This window comes from Moschus berezovskii, chromosome 20 (assembly GCF_049115385.1).
Source record: "Moschus berezovskii isolate FMDL1 chromosome 20, NW_MosBer_1.0, whole genome shotgun sequence".
Lineage (NCBI taxonomy): Eukaryota > Metazoa > Chordata > Mammalia > Artiodactyla > Moschidae > Moschus > Moschus berezovskii.
This window is the reverse complement of record NC_142479.1, coordinates 67,570,814-67,589,460: the sequence shown is the minus strand read 5'-3', so window position 1 is coordinate 67,589,460 and position 18,647 is coordinate 67,570,814. Positions and strand designations below refer to the sequence as shown.

At 57.4% G+C, this 18,647-nt stretch overlaps 1 protein-coding gene and 1 pseudogene across 2 annotated transcripts; both read left to right on the top strand.

Annotated features, from left to right (window-relative positions):
- Positions 1-204: 204 nt before the first annotated feature.
- On the top strand, positions 205-6,988 carry LOC148774783 (uncharacterized; annotated as a pseudogene). The gene is made up of 5 exons (XR_016035598.1): positions 205-209; positions 2,239-2,534; positions 3,289-3,364; positions 3,711-3,864; positions 6,828-6,988. The product of XR_016035598.1 is annotated as an uncharacterized LOC148774783 (transcript).
- SLC16A5 (solute carrier family 16 member 5) lies at positions 6,849-17,517 on the top strand. Its single transcript, XM_055408632.2, has 4 exons — positions 6,849-7,074; positions 10,080-10,223; positions 13,481-14,290; positions 15,627-17,517. The coding sequence occupies exons 1-4, from the start codon at positions 6,876-6,878 to the stop codon at positions 15,872-15,874; spliced, it is 1,401 nt and encodes a 466-aa protein (XP_055264607.2). The 5' UTR covers positions 6,849-6,875; the 3' UTR covers positions 15,875-17,517.
- The last annotated feature ends 1,130 nt before the right edge of the window (positions 17,518-18,647 follow it).

Genomic DNA, 18,647 nt, shown 5'->3' with positions numbered 1-18,647 from the left:
GAAAGAGGCTCAAAGTCTAAGAGAAGTTGAGTCTCCCCCGTCTCGGTCCTACTGGGTCCTAAGTAGTTTTCTGTATTCTCTGCGGCCACGTCATTTGTGTGTGTGTGTGTGTGTGTGTGACACTTGGAATGACTGTGCCCTGCCCCTCCCCTCCTGTCTCCCTGCCACCCAGCACTGGGCCAGGCTGAGATAAGGGGTATCCGGATGGCGTAGGCCCTGGAGTGTGACCCTCTGTGTCCCCCACACAGGACCTCTCAAAGCCTGAGACCATCCCTTTGGGACCATGCGATAAACCTTAATCCCCTCTTCCCAAGGTTTGTATCCAGGGAACCTCAGGCTAAGATAAATATCCCCCAAGTAAGAAGCAATCCCAGCACTGTTGCCAAGAAAAAGAACCACACGCACAGATGTCTAAGATATGACTCACAACGCGATACAGTATCTCTTACCTCATTCACCCAGAAGTTAAGCTACCCAGTGGGTGGGAAGTCCTATCTCATTGAGGGTTTGGTTTGCATTTCCCCTGATGAATAATGTTGAGTATTTTTTCAATGGGCTTGTTGGCCATTCGCATATCTTCTTTGGAGAAATATCTATTCATATATTTCACCCATTTTGAATGGAATTATTTGGCTTTTTACTGTTTGTAAAAAGTATTTGTAAAAATTATTTGTCTTTTTATGGTTGAGTTGTGAGAGTTCTTTATATATTCTCAGTGCAGGCCTCTTATCAAATATATGATTTGCAAATATTTTCTCCCATTCTGAGTTATCTCTTCACTTTCCTGATGGTGTCCTTTAGTGCACAAATGTTTTTAGTTTTTGGGCTGCACCACGCAGAATGTAGGGATCTTGACCAGGGATCAAACCCATGGCTACTACAGTGGAAGCACAGTCTTAGACCCTCAGGGAAGTCCAGACATTTTTAATTTTTATGCCATCCAATTTATGTGTTTTTTTTTCCTTTGTCACTTGTGCTTTTGGTGTAGTGTCGAAGAAGAACCCATTGCCTGATCCAAGGTCATAAAGAATTACTGCTATGCTTTCTTCTAAGAATTTTTATAGTTTTAGTGTTGTGTTGTGTTTTGTTTTTTAAACGGTATGAGGTAGGAATCCAACCGCATTCTTTTACATGCAGCTATCTAGCACTGTTTGCTGAAAAGACTATTCTTCCCACCCTATGTCTCAGCACCCTGACGGAAAATTAACTGACTGTAAATGTAAGGGCTTATTCTCAATTCGATTTTACTGATCTATGCGTCTACCCAGTGGTACCACACCATCTTGATTCCTGTAAGTTTGCACTTGTTGTAGCCACGCGTTCCGGGAAACAAACTCACTCAGAAGGACAATGCAGACAGTGAAGTGCAGTTTATGACACCGGTGGGGCCAAGGCAGAGTCTCCTCTTAGCCAAGGACCCCGACCAACATTTGTGAGAATCTTTTATACCCCATGTGTACGTGTCTGAACCCACCACTCCAAATTCCATGAGACTTACATAAACCAAGGAAAACACTACCCCAGTAACCCCATCATTCACGTGCTGTGTGCTCGTGTGCTCAAACAGTCAAACAGTTAGCCAATAATCAATAAGCCCGAGGTTACACTCCGATAGATACAGAAGAATTTACGGCCTGTATGGAGGAAGGGGTGATTAGTGTATGTTTTCTCTTAGGTGATGAGTAACCTAGTACGATCTTCAAGGTTCCCCTGTCTGGAGGGGGTCTTATCCTTCTGTTGTTTTCATAGGCACTAAACACAGAGTTCAGAGTCCACTGGAAAGGTGGCTGAGCATGATCAGCATAAACAGGCCTAAGATGGAGTCCAGGCACTATGAATTCCTTCTTCACACTAACTATACATTGTAAACAATACATATCAAAGCTTGGCTAGGTGGGAGAGGAGCTCGAGCGGAGAAGGTGGGGGCCCTCTGACCCGCTCCCAGGGCTGAGGGGATCCACCCTCTTCTCTGCTCCGGGACAGCTGCCTGCCCGGCCTCCCCTGGATGTGGCCTTCAAAGCTCTAGGTTTTCACTGAGAGGAAGCTAGAGCCTCCCAAGAAGGAACCCTGCACCCTGGCTGCCCACGCGACTGCCGCTGGGAGGTGCCCTCTCTTACCCCATGCTTTCTGCCTTCCATTCCTGGGGCCCTGGAATCAGGGCGGGAAAATCAAGAAGCTGGATAGTGAGCAGGTGGGCTACGCCAATTACTTGTTAATTACATACCGATGCGCCCTTAGGCGCGGGGAGCCGGGCCGGGGCTGCTGGAGTGGTCCGGTCCACTCCGAGGAGCGGGCGAGGTTGCAAGCAGGGGTGCCTGCCGCCCCCGCCTCCCCGCTCCCCCGGGCCTGGCCCCGAGGCCTCCCGCCCGGCTCCCGGAGACGCGGAGGTGGTTCCGCCCACCCGCGCCCTGCGCCCGCCCCTCGGTCCCCGCTGCCGCCCGGCGTCCTGCCGCCTCCTCCGCGGGCGGGCCGGGCCGCAGGAAGCCGCGCTCGGCGGGAGTGGAGCCGCCCCTCCGTCGGGCCCGTGCGAGCCGGTGAGCAGGCTCCCCGGGCCCCCCCACGGCCCCCGAGGTGTCTTCCCTCGCTGGGGTCCCCGTGGGCGTCGTCGCGGACCCGCCCCGCCGGGGACCTCGGGGGCCCTTTCCCAGCCGGTTGGGGGTGAGGATCCAGAAGAGCTCCGTGTCTGGGTCCCGCGTGCCGCTTCAGCCTGGGATTGCCGGGGACACCCACGGCCTGGCGGGTGAGGGGACAGGCACTACCCAAGGCGTGGGCTGAAACCTCCACGGGGGACGCCGCCTGGACGACCCAGAAGCCCCACCCAGAGGAGATCCGCCGAGAGGGGGAGGGTGGGAAGCAAGCCCTGTGGAAACTGATCCGGACGGCAGAGAATGTGCCAGGGTGGCAAGAGGTCATGAGGTTCCCGTTGCCTCGCCCATCCCCTTTCCAGGCCGTGGTCAACCGGGGCCCCTGTCTGGATGGTGGGGGCACCTCTGGAGGCAGAGAAGGGAGGAAGGTGACCGGCTCCAGCTGGCCCACCTCTGGAACCGCCTTCTTCCTTCCCTGGGCTCCTGCCAGGTCCAGGAATTTGAGGGCTTGTCCACCCCAAGCTCAGGCTGGCTCGTGCTGCCCCCTTCTCCGGCAGGAATCTCACTCCTGCCTGTCCTCTGCCCTGGGCTTCAGCTTGGCATCCTGCCTGATGTGGCGCCTGGGGAGGGAGGGGGGTCTCCAGGGTCTGGCCATCCTTCCGCTGTTGGTAAAGCTGATGGTTCCTTGTTATCCTCTCACCAGCTTTTCCGCCAGGAGAAGAGAGCAGAGGTCCAGGGGGAGGCCCTTGCACACCAGGACCCTAACCCCAGACCGCTGCGTGAGAGCATCACTGCCCTTTTTTGCCTGTACCTACAAGCTCGGGGTGGGGCACGGGGATGGATTCTGAGGGCCTGGCCGGTCTCCTGGCATAAGATGGGAAGCCCTAAAAAACAGACAGGGCACTATGTGTCATGGGAGAAGCACAGGAGATGTCATCTGAACGTCCATCCACACAGCCAGCTTTGGGTCACCTGGGCATGAAGACAGTTGTTCTGTCTGGGCAGCAGCTCCTGTGGCAAGCTGCTCACCTTCAGTCCCGGAAAGTGAGAGTGAAGCATCTCCAGCCCTGTCTCCTTCCTTGCCCCAACTGCATGCCAGTGGGTGACCATGACTCCTGGTTCCAGGTACAAAGGGAAGACGGCTTCTCTGCTGGGGCAGAGGCGGAACCAGAGCCCACACTGCCGCTCTGTTCCGCTTGAGCCTTCTGGAATGGACCTGCCTGCCCGGAAACCAGCTCACCCTTGTTCCTGGGCTTGCCTGCCCCCCCGGGGAACACAGGTGAGTCACGTTGATACTACATTTTGTGCTCAGGTGGAGGCTGGGTGGGCGGCTGTGAACAAGTCCCTCCCTGCTCACAGTGTAGATAGAAGTGGGAGGAGAAGTGCAGGTGACAGCGATAAACACGGAAGGATCCACTCCAGTTTGGTGTGAAAACCACTATTAAGGAGAGAAGTACAGGAAAGGGCCTTAGAGCTGGAGGTCAGCATAGCTTCCTGGAGATGCCACTGGGGCTGACTCTTGAAGGACCGACTGGACTTCTCTCTGGCTGAGAATTTTGGAATCTCGGCAACCAAGTTCCTGAGGAGGGACCAGCTGGCTCGGGGAGGGGGTGCTGGAGGACCAACAGGAGAGAAAAGCTATGCGTGTGACCTGGGAGTTTATGGGGACTGTATGGGAGGGCACAGCCTCCTTGGAGAAGGCTGAAGTCTGCAAGCCAGCTCCTAGAGGGAGGCCAGGGTAAAGAGAGAGCAAAGGTGCTTAGGGTTTCCTGGGCTCTTGATTGTCCCCTGAGGCCTGGAGGGAGGAGAAACCAGCTCCACTGAAAGGTTCCGAGGGAGGGTAGGTGCAGGGTGAAGGTCAGAATTCTGGACAGAGTTCACTGGAGGGGAGGCTCAGAGGACTAACCGCTGATAAGGGCACCAGAGGCCTCTGCGTGGAGGGGCAGCAGGCAAGGGCGAAGGAGAGTGGACCAGAGCCGGGCAGGGGGTTGGGGGCCCCCACGTGTCTCCTCTCCCGTCTGCCTTCTCCCTGCCACCTCTGGTCAGAGACGGCTCGGAGGCGGCATGGGGGTGCCGGGGCTGGGCCCCGTGGTGAGGGACCAGCCGGAGAGAAGGCTGATGGCCCTTCTGGGAGGAAGGTGGAAAGTGGCAGGTCCAGGAAGACGGAGAGGCTGAGGTGTGTGGAGGAGGGGTGAGCACTGGAGCAGGGTGGGGAGACTTGACATTCACGGGCGGGATCAGGTGGCATCCATGGCCTTTCTACTTGCTGAGGGAATAGAAATCCTGTAGGGGTGAGGAGGAGGATCTGAGGTTTGCCCCCAAGCTTGGGGCCGAGCCGGGAGAATCAGGGCTGGGGGATCTCTAGGGCTAGAGTCACATGCAGGAGCCAGGAGGGCGGGAGGTGTTCCCAGCCCACGTGCAGGACTCAAGGTCACACACACACACTCACACTCACACAGCCACTCACTCTCCCAGGCCAGGATGAATGGGCTACTCATCGTGGCAGGGCCCCTGGGGGTCCTCTGGGGAGGGAAGACGCCTGTGCTGGAGAAGGGTTAGGGGTTGGAGCCCAGGAAGGAGGCAGTTAGGCTGGATCCTGCTTGGGTCTGTGTTGAAGCTCCAGGGCCTGGGGGGAAGGTGTAGGGTGCTGGGCTGGGCAGGAAGAGGGGTTTCGTATTTCTGATAGTTTCCTGAGTTTCCTTGGATCTTCAGGGCCTGGGGCAGAAAGGAGGGAGGCTGTGGGAACAGGAGCTCCTGGGATGGCTGGTTTCACCGAGACTGCTCCCACTGCCTGGAGTGGGTGAGGTCGGGGCCCCTGCGGGCCAGGGAGCAGGGGAGAATCAGGATGGAGGGGACTGGAAAAGGGCTTTGCATTTGGGGAGGGGGCTGGGCATCGAGACCTGGATAAGGGAGCTTCTGTGATGGGGGCGGTGACCCTGGTGGTGGCGAGGAACCAAGGTAGGACTGAGCCAAGGATGTGAGGGGTGTGTGTTTCTCTGCGTAGCATGTGACCCTCTTTGTGTGTGTGTGTCCATTTGTCTGTGTAGGATGTGTCTGTCTGTCTCTGCTTGCCTGAGTGTGTCTCTGTAGGTGTGCCTCTGCATGCATGTATGTCTGAGCATGTGCATCTCTCTGCGTGTCTGTGCCCTCCCGAACGTGTGACTGTGTGTTTCTGCATGTCTCTGGGTTTTTCTGTGTGTAAGTGTGGGTCTGCATGTAACTCTGTGTGCCTGGGTGGTCCCGTGTGTTTCTCTCTGCCTATGTGGTGTGTGTCTATGTGTCTGCGTGTGTACCTGCATAAGTGCATGTCTGTGTGTGTAAGTGTGCCCATCTGTGTGAATGGGTATCTTTCTACACACTCTTGTGTGACTGTGTGTGCACGGGTGTTGTATCTATTTGTATTTGTGTGTGCTTTTGCACCTTTATATACAATTGTGTGTGACTGTGTGTTGTATGTGTGGTGTGTTGTGTTTTATGTGTGTTATGTGTGGTGTGTGTTATATGTGTGAGTTATGTGGTATGTGGTGTGTGTGTGTGTGTGGTATGTGGTGTGTGCTGTGTGTGTGCCGTGTGTGTGTGTTGTGTGGTGGTGTGTGTGTGTGTGCTATGTTCAGGGAAGCCCGCGCAGGGACGGGCCTCTCTGTGGGTCTGTGTGTGGCCCCTTGGCGGTGAGCGCTGCTGCAGGGAGACTCGGGCTCCGCGCTCGGCCTCTGCGGGGTGGCACTTGGTGCAGCGGCTGCCCGCTCGGCGGCCCCCGCCCGCTGCCTCCCCGGGCCGTCACCGCGGCTCTAACGGTGAGCCTGCCTGTGCCTGGGGTGCTGGAAGCAGGAAGGCTGGTCAAGACGTTTGGAGAGGGGTCCCTGTGTGCCTGTGGCTCCGGGACTGAGCGGCTCCAGGCGGCCGTTCCGTCTACCGGCGGTTCGCGGCCGCGGCTGGGCCGGGCAGCCCCATCTGCTGACCCCTGGATGATGGCACAGCTAGAAAGCATTCCGCCTCCCGCCTGCCCAGGGCCCACAGTGGCTCACCTGCCGGCCCCTCCTGTCCCTCCTGCCAGGCTGGCTCTGAGAAGTAGGGGAAAGGCGATGCCAAGGCCAGTGCGTGGGCCTCTGGCCACCTCCCATGGGGCGGCGCCCCTCTGCCATACCTGGTGCCAGGGCGAGAGGAAGGAATGGGTCCAGCCGCCCAGGGACGGCAGCAGGGGGGCCAAGGCCGTCTGGCAGCTTCCTTCTGTCCCTTCCCCAGGCGACCCGGGTGACAGTCAGGCTGTGGCCACAGCACTCGTAGCTGAGGATGCCCCAGGCCTTGGAGCGCTCCGAGGGCTGCTGGGCCTGGGTGGTGCTGCTGGCCTCCGTGGTGACGCAGGGCCTCACCCTGGGCTTCCCCACCTGCATCGGCATCTTCTTCACCGAACTGCAGCGTGAGTTCCAGGCCAGCAACAGCGAGACTTCCTGGTTCCCCTCCATCCTGACAGCCATGCTTCATGCAGGAGGTGAGCAGGGCGGGGAGGGACTGGGCGTGGGCTGGGGTGAGGGGAGAGATGAGAAAGAGCTCGGGAGGGAAGGGAGCAAGCCACAACGTCTCTGGCCTCCGGTCCCTCTCTCTGGGGCCACAGGTCTCGCCTGGTGCTGTGAATTCCTGGGATGTCATCTTGATTTCAGCAGGGCCAGTTTCCCCGCCCAGGATCCTGTGGGGCTGGGCTGAGCTGGACTGGGCTGGGGAGGGGCACAGGGCAGGGAGACCCCTACGATGTAAAGCCGGTCCTCCTGATGAGCGTGGGAGGATCGAGCCAGACCGTAAGAGTGCGGGGGCACTTGGCACAGAACAGCGAGGCTTCCCACGGGGTGATCTCTCGGAACTTCAGGACAGGAACCGGGCTTCAGGACAGGAACTGGGGAGCTGGAGAAGGACCCCAGAAGCAAGAGGGGGGCAGAGCAAGAACCCCATCTCTCACCAGGAAGCAGGGGGCTGCGGAGATGGAGGGCAGTCCCCTCAGTTCCTGGTCGGCTTCTCCAGGGATGTGAAGGGCTCACCTTGACCCCAGGGAAAGAGAAGGGGCCCAGGTGGGTTCTCCATGATAGCCTTGGGCTCGCAGGCCTGCCCCCCAGCTCCTGGGAGCTCTCCAGGGGGACTCCATGGGCAGTGACCTCTGGGAGGGGGGCTTGACTTGACAGCCCGCTGGGCTCTCCCAGCCCGTTGGCCTGTCTCCCCGCCCTCCACTGGCACTGGGAGGGAAGTCAGACTGGGAGAGAAGCTACCTTCACTGACATGACCCCGAACCTGCTGCCTGGGGCATGGGCTCGGGGCAAGGAGCAAGGCCAGGCCTGGCACAGACCGTACAACCTTTCAGCCAACAAGCATGGGCAGAAGTGTGAATCTCAGATGGTTCCTTCTCTGCAACTGGAGAGGGGTCTGGGCCAGGGACTAGGAACCGGGCATTCAGTGGGAACCCTGCTCCCCAGCCAGCTTTAGACTCATGCCCAGCAGGCATGCCAACATTCCAGTCGGCCTAGGACTCCTATATGTCTGTCTTACACACACACATGCCATTAGTCCATGCTCATTCAGAGTACTATGGAAATTTTTAACTTGCAAGTGTCCTTGATCCTAAGTATCCCCTGAACCCACACATCTTAGAGATGAAGACAAGTCAGCACAGTTTCCGAGGCCTTACCCATGCTGTAGAGTGAGTTTGGGGCAGAAACCATGCCCATGCAGAGGGAACATTTGCCTCCCTGTGCCCCACGCCAGCACCCTCTGCTATCTCAGCTAAGCTGGCACACGTCCCAGCCCGCGCCCCATACACGATGACTCAGGGCTTTCCCCAATGTCACCTTTCCAAAGTCAGGTCAAAGTATGGGGCTGGGAAAGATGTGTGGGTCAGCAGTCATGTCCATTTCAAAGCCTTGCCTCTCCCTCTGTGGCTGCCTCTCCTTGATTACCTCTGAGGATGGACCACTCACTTCCTGTGTTACTCCCACACTCAGACTGGCTCACACCCACACATCCTCTCTCCACACCAAGCACCCAGACTCACATTGCATGTGCACACACACTTTCTCTGTCCCTTTGGCTGCCCTCTGGGAGAGTTAACTCTGGAGAAACTCTACTGTGTGTATTTGGGAGGGCGGGTCGGGGCAAGGTATTTGGTAAATGGGGCCCTGTGAGGTGTCAAGGAGCAGCCTGCTAGGACTGGCTCACTTCTACTCTGGGTCTGCACTGATGAGAAAGCAGCTCAGGGTAGAGGTGGGGGAAGACAGGTCCTTCTCCACCAGAAGCCAAACATCTAGTGATGCAAGACTTTGGTGGTGGCTGGAGGGAATGGGGGAGGGGAGAAGGTACCCCACACACTTTTCTCCAGAGGCTGGAGCAAGGGGGTGCAGGGCAGCCCAAGGCTTCGGGTTGCCCACCCTGAACAGGTTGAAGGATGGTGGGAGGGCTGCAGCCAGTCCTCCTGAGGGTGGGGGAAGAGGGGAACGGGGACTGGAGGTGCTCACCATGATGTAGCTGCCCTGGGACTGTGGTCCGCTGAGACCCACCCCTGCGAGGGGCACCCACCTAGGTCACAATTTCACTCAGATGGATGTGGCCTCCAGTCAGTGCAGTGAAGGGCCTTAGTCTGTACCTCTGGGGATCCTGGTCAGGGTCAAACTGAATATTTGCAGCACCTCACTTCACAGCTGCTCAGACATCACCCAGCCTGACCCCTCAGTCTCTGCAGGAGGAAGCCAAGGCCTAGAAAGGGACTGGCCTTGCTCAGCCTGTAGCCAGTCTTTAGCAGGGTGGGTCTCAGAACCCAGGCTTGTGTGTTCCAGGGCTTGTGCCTTGTGCCTTTCTTTTTTTTTTTAAATTGAGGGCTTTCCCGGGTGGTTCAGTGGTAAAAAATCCACCTGCCGATGCAGGAGATACAGCAGATCCAGGTTCGATCCCTGGGTCAGGAAGATCCCCTGGAGAAGGACATGTTGGCCCACTCCAGTTTTCTTGCCTGGAAAATCCCATGGACAGAGGAGCCTGGCAGGCTACAGTTCATAGGTTGCAAAGAGTCAGACACGACTGAGTGACAGCACGCACGCATTTATTATTCATTTTTGGCTGTGCTGTCTTCGTTGCTATGCAGGCTTTTCTCTAGCTGTAGCGAGTGGGGGCTCCTCTCTAACTGCTGTGTGCGGGCTTCTCAATGCAGTGGCTTCTCTGGTCGTGGAGCACAGGCTCTAGGGTACATTGGCTTTGGTAGTTGAGGCTCCCGGGCCGTAGAGCCCAGGGTCATCACTCTGTAGTGTGGTGCATGGGCTTCATTGCTCCACGGCACATGGGATCTTCCCGGATCAGGGATCGAACCCATGTCTCCTGCATTGGCAGGCGGATTCTTTACCACCGAGCCCCCCAGGGAAGCCTTTAAGCCACCTGCTCGTTGCTCCTGGAACCCCCTCCCAAGCCCGTTCTCTCCCTCCGTCTGACCCATTCAGCTGTCACCTGCCGCCTGCCCCCTCCCCACAGGCCCCCTGTGTAGTATCCTGGTGGGACGCTTTGGCTGCAGAGTGACAATGATACTGGGCGGCGTGCTGGCCAGCCTGGGCCTGGTGGCCGGCTCCTTCTGCGGCACGCTCGGCCAGCTCTACCTCACAGCAGGGTTCATCACAGGTGAGTGTCATTCCATTTCAGGAGTTACTGGGTAGGTGCTGGGTATGAGACTGGAAAGGGCCTGGCGTGGTGAACAGGGCAGGCAAAGCTCCGAATCTTCTGGGGCTGCTCACAGCCACTCGAGGCAGAGGAACAATGAACAGATAAGTAACGAGGGTCAGTCCTGACAAGTGCCCAAGAAGACAGGACAGCTGATGCCATAGTGTCCTCGTTCGGGTGGGGTTGGGCAGAGATTAGACAAGTAAAGAGGTGGAATAATAAAACAGCCAGTGCAAAAGATGCAGCAGGGTTGGGGGAGGTTGCTGCTTTTTTTTTTTTGCTGTGCCTGAGGCTTGTCGGATCTTGGTTCCCGGACCAGGGGTGGAACCCGTGCCCCCTGCAGTGGAAGCGTGGAGTCTTTTAACTCTGACCACCAGGGAAGTCCGAGCTTGCTGCTTTCAGCAGAGCTGTCAGGGAAGGCCTTGCAGAGGAGGTGACATTTGGCCAGAAGAAGGTGAGGCATCTGCTACCAGGCTCCCGGGGAAGGACATTCCAGAAGGAGCGGCAAGACCAAAGGCCCAGGAATGCTCTTGGAGCAGTGAGGACACCGATAGGGATGAAATTCTCCAGGCCAGAATACTGGAGTGGGTTGCCGTTCCCGTCTGAAGGGGATCTTCCCAACCCAGGGATCGAACCCAGGTCTCCTGCACTGCAGGTCTCGCACTCTGCGGGTAGATTCTTTACCAGCTGAGCCACCAGGGAAGCCCAATAGGGTAGAAGCCCATGAACAAAGGTCAAGGGGGCGGGGCATGGCAGCAGGGGAGAAGGCCAGATAGGGTTTAGTTCCTCAAAGGCTTTGTAGTGAGATGGGAAGCCCTGTGAGGGGTTTGGGCAGAGGGACATCATCTGGCCACTTTTTGTGAAGAGCTAGGTACTACCCCGGAGAAGGCAATGGCAAGCCACTCCAGTACTCTTGCCTAGAAAAATCCCATGAACAGAGGAGCCTGGTGGGCCACAGTCCATGGGGTCGCTACTAGTCGGACAAGACTGAGCGACTTCACTTTCACTTTTCACTTTCACACATTGGAGAAGGAAATGGCAACCCACTCCAGTGTTCTTGCCTGGAGAATCCCAGGGATGGCAGAGCCTGGTGGGCTGCCGTCTATGGGGTCGCACAGAGTCAAACACGACTGAAGTGACTTAGCAGCAGCAGCAGGTACTACCCTGGCGGCTTTCCAGGTGGTGCTAGTGGTAAAAAACCCGGCTGCCAGTGCACAAGACGTCAGAGACGTGGATTCAGTCCCTGGGTGGGGAAGATCCCCTGGAGGAGGGCACGGCAACCCACTCCAGTATTCTCACCTGGAGAATCCCATGGGCAGAGGAGCCTGGTGGGCTACAGTCCATAGGGTCCCAAAGAGTCGGACACGACTGAAACAACTTAGCAAGCATGCATGCAGGCAGTACCCTAGCTGTGGTGGTGTGAGCACACCGTTGGGGGCTAGGCTGGGAGCAAAGAACAGGTAGGGGAATGGTCCTCATCCAGCCAGGAAGTAGCTACAGCCTTAGACCAGGGTGGTATGATGGAGGCAGTGGGGAGGGGTCTCGATCAGGATTGCAGGCGAAGTACAGAAGGACACCAGAATGACCCAAGAGCCAAGGGTGATTCCACAGGTGGAATGGCCACTGACTACGATGGGGAAGAGCAGGTTCAAGGGCAGGTGGGAAGCTCAGGTTGGGGCACACCCGGTCTGGCCCTGAGCCGGAGTGGCCAGCTGGGGAGTCCTGAGACCCCTGGTATTCAGGTCTTGAGATGAGGCTATCACCCTGCTGTCACTAAGAGAACGAGGGAGGAGGGATGATAAGGAACTGAGTTCTGGGGCCCAGGACATGGACACTCCAAGTGGTTCCTGGCCTAGGCAGGAAGAAGTCACAGAGAGGTAGAATGAGAACCAGGAGAGTGGTTTCTTGACGAAGGAAGTGGGGAAAGTGCTGGAGGAGGAGGAGGAGGGAGGGACCGTGAAGCCACTGATGGATCAGATTGAGCGGGCATCAGACTCCATCTGTGGCTTTGTAATGTGGAGGGCAGCAGCCTTGATAATTCTGGAGCAGAGGTAAGGGTGAAAGTCTGATTTGTTCGAAAGAGAATAACAGGGGAGTTGCCTGGTGGCCTAGGACGATTCTGGGCTTTCACTGCCATGGCCCGAGTTGGCTGGAAAACTGCCATCCCACAAGCCATGCATTATGGCCGAAAAAAAAGAAAGGACAGGAAGGAGGAAATTGAAGACCATGGAGATAGGATTTCCAAGAAATTTTAATATAAGGGAGCAGAGACGTGGGCCGGTATCCAGAAGAGACTGGGGTCAAGAGAGAGTTTTGTTTTCATGGAAGAAATCACAGGAGGAGAATGATCTATTAATAGGAAAGAGGAGAAAATGCATGTGGCTGGGAGAGGGAAGTTGCTGGAGGGACCTGCCTTGAGCAGACAGGATGCAGGGAGGAAGTGGAGGAGCGCCCTTGACTGGGAGCACGGACTGTCCATTGCCACCCATGGGAAGGAAAGTTGGTCAGCTGGGTGTGGTGGGAGAGGGGTTGGGGTGCACAGAGGAAGGCTTGGGGGTCACCTGAGAGTGAGGGAGGGTAGACGGTCGAGGGAATGCAGCGGCACAGTGGGGGACCCGAGAGCCACTCTGAGGCAAGTGGTCGGGGGCGCGGTGGTGAGCTTCCCCTACGTCCAGCTGTGCATAGAGTAGGTAGGGCCGTGGCATTTGAGCTGTTAGGAGTGCGAGTCTGGGGGAGGGTATTCCAGGCAGACGGAACAGCAGCTGCACATGTCCAGTAGTGGGAGCTTGGTGTCTAGAAGAAGAGAAAAACTGATGGGGCTTTATCATGGCGAGTGGCCTGAGATGGCACCCAGAGGTGGCCAGGGGCCAGCCCGTGTTGAGCCTTCCAGGGCATAGTAAATACTTTGGCTGTTTTCCTCCATGTGAAGGGAAATCTCTGGAAGGTGTTAAGCAGGGGAGAGACTTCACCCGATTTAGGTGTTTGAAAATCCCCTGGTGCCTTGCCCGTGGGAACAGGTGGTCCCCCCCCCCAACCCGGCAGCCTTGGGAGGGGAGATGCTTCCAGGGAGGTGGTGCGGTGGGCTGATTCCGTCTGAAACCCCTGGGCACCTGGAAGTGGGTCTGGGCTGGAACAGAAGGACGACAGACCCGGGACGTGACCCCGGGGTCCCCACGCCGGGTGCGCCCTGGAGCTGGTCCCCTCCTCTCCCTCCGCAGGCCTGGGCATGTGTTTCAGCTTTCAGTCGAGCATCACCGTGCTGGGACTGTACTTCACCCGCTGGCGGGTGCTGGCCAACGCACTGGCCTCGGCAGGCGTCTCACTGGGCATCACACTCTGGCCGCTGCTCTCCCGTTACCTCCTGGAGGACCTGGGGTGGCGGGGCACCTTCCTCATCTTCGGCGGAGTCCTTCTCCACTGCTGTGTCTGCGGGGCCGTCGTGAGGCCCGTGCCTGCCAGGATGACCCCGGAGGCCAGAGAAGGCCTCCCCTCGCCTTCCAAGAGACCCTCGCGAGGCTGCCTGGCGGCATGTGGCCGGGCCATCCGGCGCCACCTGGCCTTCGACGTCCTGCGGGACAGCATGGGCTACCGCGTGTACACGCTGGGGGTTGTCTGGATGATCATGGGTTTCCCGCTGCCCCACATCTTCCTGGTCCCGTACGCCATTCGGCACGGGGTGGACGAGCACAAGGCGGCCCTGCTCATCTCCGTCATCGGCTTTAGCAACATATTCCTGCGGCCCATGGCTGGGCTGGTGGTGGGCCGCCGGGAGTTTGCAGGCCACCGCAAGTACCTGTTCAGCCTGGCGGTGCTGCTCAACGGGCTCACCAACCTGGTGTGCGTGGCGTCGGCAGATTTCCGGGTGCTGGTGGGCTACTGCCTGGCGTACAGCGTGTCCATGAGCGGCATTGGCGCCCTGCTCTTCCAGGTCCTCATGGACATCGTCCCCATGGACCGGTTCCCCAGCGCCCTGGGGCTCTTCACCGTCCTGGAGAGCATCTCCATCCTCATCTCCCCACCGCTGGCTGGTGAGGCCCTGGGAAGGGAGGGCAGGCAGGGGGTGGCCTGGGGTGGGGTGCGTGCATGCCAGGTCGCTTCAGTCGTGTCTGACTCTTTGTGACCGCGTGGACTGAAGCCCACCAGGCCCCTCTGGCCATGGGATTTTCCCAGCAAGAATTCTGGAGTGGGTTGCTATGCCCTTCTCCAGGGGATCTTCCCTACCCAGGGATCGAACCATGGTCTTCTGCATTGTGGGCGGATTCTTTACTCCCTGAGCCACCAGGGAAGCCCCTTTTTGTGATTTTCTCAGTCACCTCGGGGGACTGGCCACAGCCTGTTCCCCAGCTGGCGATCATGGTATAAACAGTCAAAAATAAGGCTTTTGGTACCAGACCTACCCAGTTGTCTTCCCTCCTGTGCCTCTGTTCTCTTATCAGCAAAGTGGGGATGACAATAGAATCTACCTCGTAGGCTTGTTTGTGGGGATCACAGGTCATGCAGCAAAGAGGTCAGTAGGGAGCCTGGCATGTGGTAGAAGCTATGTACGTGTCATGTCTGCTGTTAACATCCTACTCCTCCAACTTCCTGCCTGAGGGCCCTGGGCAAGTCATGTTCCTTCTGTGAGCCACGGTGTCATCTGCAAAACACAGCTGAGAACACCTGCTGTAACTGTCCCGCCCCCTGTGCCAGTCACTGGGCGGGCAGGGCTGAACACGGAGCACTAGTCCCCACCGTTCAGGGCTCGGCCTCTGGTGGAAGAGTCGAGGACTGGGGCAAAGAGGCATCTTTGCGATCACGGTGATGATTTCGTGCTGGAAGGGAAGCAAACAGATATGGAAGCAGAGACCCGCTGGAGTGGCCGTGCTGGGAGCTGAGTGTGTGACATTCAGAGTGAAGGGGGAGGTGTGTGGAGCCTGCGGTGCTGGGCTTGGGGGGGTAACAGTTGACAGCGTGCTTATCACAGTCAGATGACGGGGACTCCCCTCCTCCGAGTGTGGCACTGGGAGTCCCAGTTTTCAAGGGAATTTTCCAGGGTTGGCAAGCGGGGAGAGCTGACGAGGGCCCAGGGCACGGCTGAGCAGATAACCCAGACGCCACTGCCCTGAGCCCTTGGCCGCCTGCCACCGAGGGTGAAGGAACCATGCCCTGAAGTGCTCTTCCGGCCCGAGGACTGGCTGCCCTGGCCAGGACTGGTTTGCCTTTCTTTCCTTTCCTTCAACACATACGTAACGAATGCCAACGAGGTACCAGCCAGTGCTGGGGAGGCGGCAGGGACAGAACGCCTGCCCTCACAGAGCACACGGTTTGGGGGCGTGGGGGCCGGTAGCCCTGGGCAGTGACCTGACCTGCTCTCTGTGCCCGCAGGACTCCTCCTGGATGCAACCGACGACTTCAGCTACGTTTTCTCCATGTCAAGTTTCTTCCTCATCTCGGCCGCCCTCTTCATGGGCAGCAGTTTCTGTGTCCTGGGCAAGAAGGAGCGTCAGGGCCCGCGGGCTGAGGCCGAAGGAGCCGCCCCAGAAGCTGCCCCGGAGCAGGGCCTCGCCGCGGAGGACACGGATGGTCCCGAGAAGCGGCTGCGTGTCGAGATCATGTACGTGACCAGCGTCTGAGCCCCGGGGTCACTCACTTGTGTGACCACCTTCCGAGCCCTGAAGTCAGCGAGTCCTGCCTCAGCCCAGGAAGGGGACATCCGGCTGCTTCACCAGAGGCTGGGGTGAAGGGCTGCCCAACAGGCCTGACCTGAAGGCCATCCCGGCTCTGCAGGTCGGGACTCAACCAGGAGCTGGGACTTCAGAGGCTGGCCTCTGAACACTCAGGGTTCCTTCCAACGAGCAGAATCCAGGAGCAGGTCCTCCTAACTTTTCCCGTGGGCACCGGAGCCCCTGGGGCCCAGGAAGGTGGGCCTGAAGCCAGCTCGGGTCTGTCGTGGCCGGCTTGGCTCAGCTGCCTGACTATTTGCTGCTGCTACAGCTCAAGACACTGGACCCTCAAGTCCAGCCTGGATGCCTCCCACGTGATCTCTGTATCCATCACCCTCCAGACAGTTCCGGAGAGCTGCTCGCCCCTCCTCCGAGTCCCTCCTGCTCCCCCTTCTTCCCAGGTGGCCCAGCTTGTGCCCTAAGGGCTGCCCCCAGCACAGGTTGCTGGGCCTCATGCTGCCTGGAACTTTGGCAAGAAGGGCCTCGGGAGAGAAGGAGTTGTGACAGGGCCAGGCGGAGGTGTGCGCCCGGATACAGGGCATGGACAGATTAAATATCGGGGGAACCTGTGCAGAGAACTAGAGGGGAGCCCCTAGCTTGGGCCCTAGAATCACAAAAGGCTGAGAGACCCCTGCCTGCTCAAGGGTCTCCTCCTTCCTTGGCCCCTCTTTGTATCTCAGTTGGAAGATTAATGTTGGGTGCAGGGAGCCAGCCATCAGATGTGGGGAGGAAGGGGTGCTGGGCAGGGCCCCAAGACCTCTGTGAAATGGAGCTGCTTTCGCAACAGAAGCACTTTCACTCCCCTCTCCTGTCATTCTTTTCTCCCTGCTGTGTCAGAGGCGTCAGCCCCTGGGTAAGGAGCCGACTGGGCCACTGCCAGGCCACCCCTGCTCCCAGTTGGCCTGTGCATCTGGCCTGCAGGTCAGAGCTTCCCCCGCACACACATATTCTTTTTGCTGGTGCCTTCCCTGAGGTCATCACCTGGGAGCTGCCTGTCATCAGCCCAGGCTTGTCCCAACAGGGTACCAACCGAGGGAATAGAAAAACAGAGTTTGTTTGAATTATACACACAAGAACATTTTCTGCAGCGGGTTATAAACCCTGTGAAGTAATGAAGCTGAAAAATAGGCCTGGGGTAAGTTTGCTCCCATCTGCCTTCAGGGCTACTCCCACCCTGGACCTTGTTTGTTGATACAAGCTCAACCGGGTTTCAGCAAGAAAGTCTTATCAGGAGAGAATTGATTTTCGTTTTATGACCTGCTCCAGCCTTCCTCCTGCACAAGTCCAACTAGCATGAGTAAGCACCCTTCTGGATATTATCTTTTCCAGGACCCACGAGTGCCCCCTTATGGCCAAAATAGGTAGTACAGAGGTGAGGCAAAAGGCTCTGAGCTGGAATGGAACCTGAATTCATGTTTGACCTTGCCACAGTTTGCTGCCTTGACTCCAGGCATGCAGAAAATGGAGAAGGTTGGCCTAAATAAGCTAAGGTCTCTTCCAGTCTGAAAAGTCTGATCCTAAAGACCCCCATTGCCTCCCTGTTCCTCATCCTGTCTGCATTTGTACACTGAAGGGGAAATGCACAGCTGGGCACATGTTACCATGTCCTGCCTCCTCCATCTTAACTGAGTGAAAAAGGGGGGAGTTGGGGCTGGTGGGTAGATGAATACTTTTTTTGGAAGCACTGTGTGCATGGCATGTGGGATCCTGAAGTTCCCTGACTAGGACCAAGGACCAAACCCATGCATACCCCTTGATGGAAGCGCAGAGTCTTAACCACCAGGGAGGTCCCTAGATGAATACTTTTTGGTGCTAGTAGCCACGTGACTTTGAAACTTGCATCCCCTTTTAGGCCAACTCTTGAAAACTGATTTCAAGGAAAAAAGGTGGTATTGGTAAATATTTAGGATAGAGAACTTTGACCTCCTCTGCCTCCCCTCCCCCACTCCCTACCCTGGGCAAGAGTGGCAATCATTTCTGGGCAGAATTCCTTCAAGAAATATTGAGGAGCTACTGTGTGCCATGAACTGGGTAGAGAGAGGTAAGACCTGGTCACAAAACCAAGGACTTAACAATTCTTTGCAGAGGTGAGGGCCTCAGAAACCTTAATTCAGTTCAGTTCAGGCACTCAGTCATGTCCAACTCTGCAACCCCATGGACTGCAGCACACCAGGCTTCCCTGTCCATCTCTCAACTCCTGAAGCTTGCTCTAACTAATGTCCATTGAGTTGGTGATGCCATCCAACCGTCTCATCCTCTGTCATCCCCTTCTCCTGCCTTCAACCTTTCTCAGCATCAAGGTCTTTTCCAAAGCCTTAGGAGAGGACAAGTAATGGAGGATGTGATGGCCCATCAGATTCCAGAACCCACACTTGGCTGATCCAAGGATTCCTCTAGAGAGGGTCTAGAGCAGTTCCTGACCAGTGTGGGGTAGAGCCCACTTCCGTTCTGTCCCTAGGTCTTTACTGCTTTATCCAGACAGAAGCAGAGAAGCCCCCTGGCCACCTTGGGCTGAGATATACTTCCCAAGGTTGAATCAGCTCTCCTTAGAATGTGAAGGGCCTGGGGCCTGGGGCCACTGCCCTGCAAGAAGCAGCCAGGGTCCCCAAGCCCCAGGTATGTGCATAGGGCTGGGGCTGATCAGAGGCACCTGAGCCCACCAGGTGGGGGCTGCTCCCAGTGG

Excerpts from the sequence above, each read along its gene's own strand:
- SLC16A5 (XM_055408632.2), top strand. The coding sequence starts at position 6,876 with ATGCCCCAGGCCTTGGAGCGCTCCGAGGGCTGCTGGGCCTGGGTGGTG. Across the intron at positions 7,075-10,079 it reads AGCCATGCTTCATGCAGGAG|GCCCCCTGTGTAGTATCCTG; the intron begins GTGAGCAGGGCG and ends CCCTCCCCACAG. Across the intron at positions 14,291-15,626 it reads CATCTCCCCACCGCTGGCTG|GACTCCTCCTGGATGCAACC; the intron begins GTGAGGCCCTGG and ends CTGTGCCCGCAG.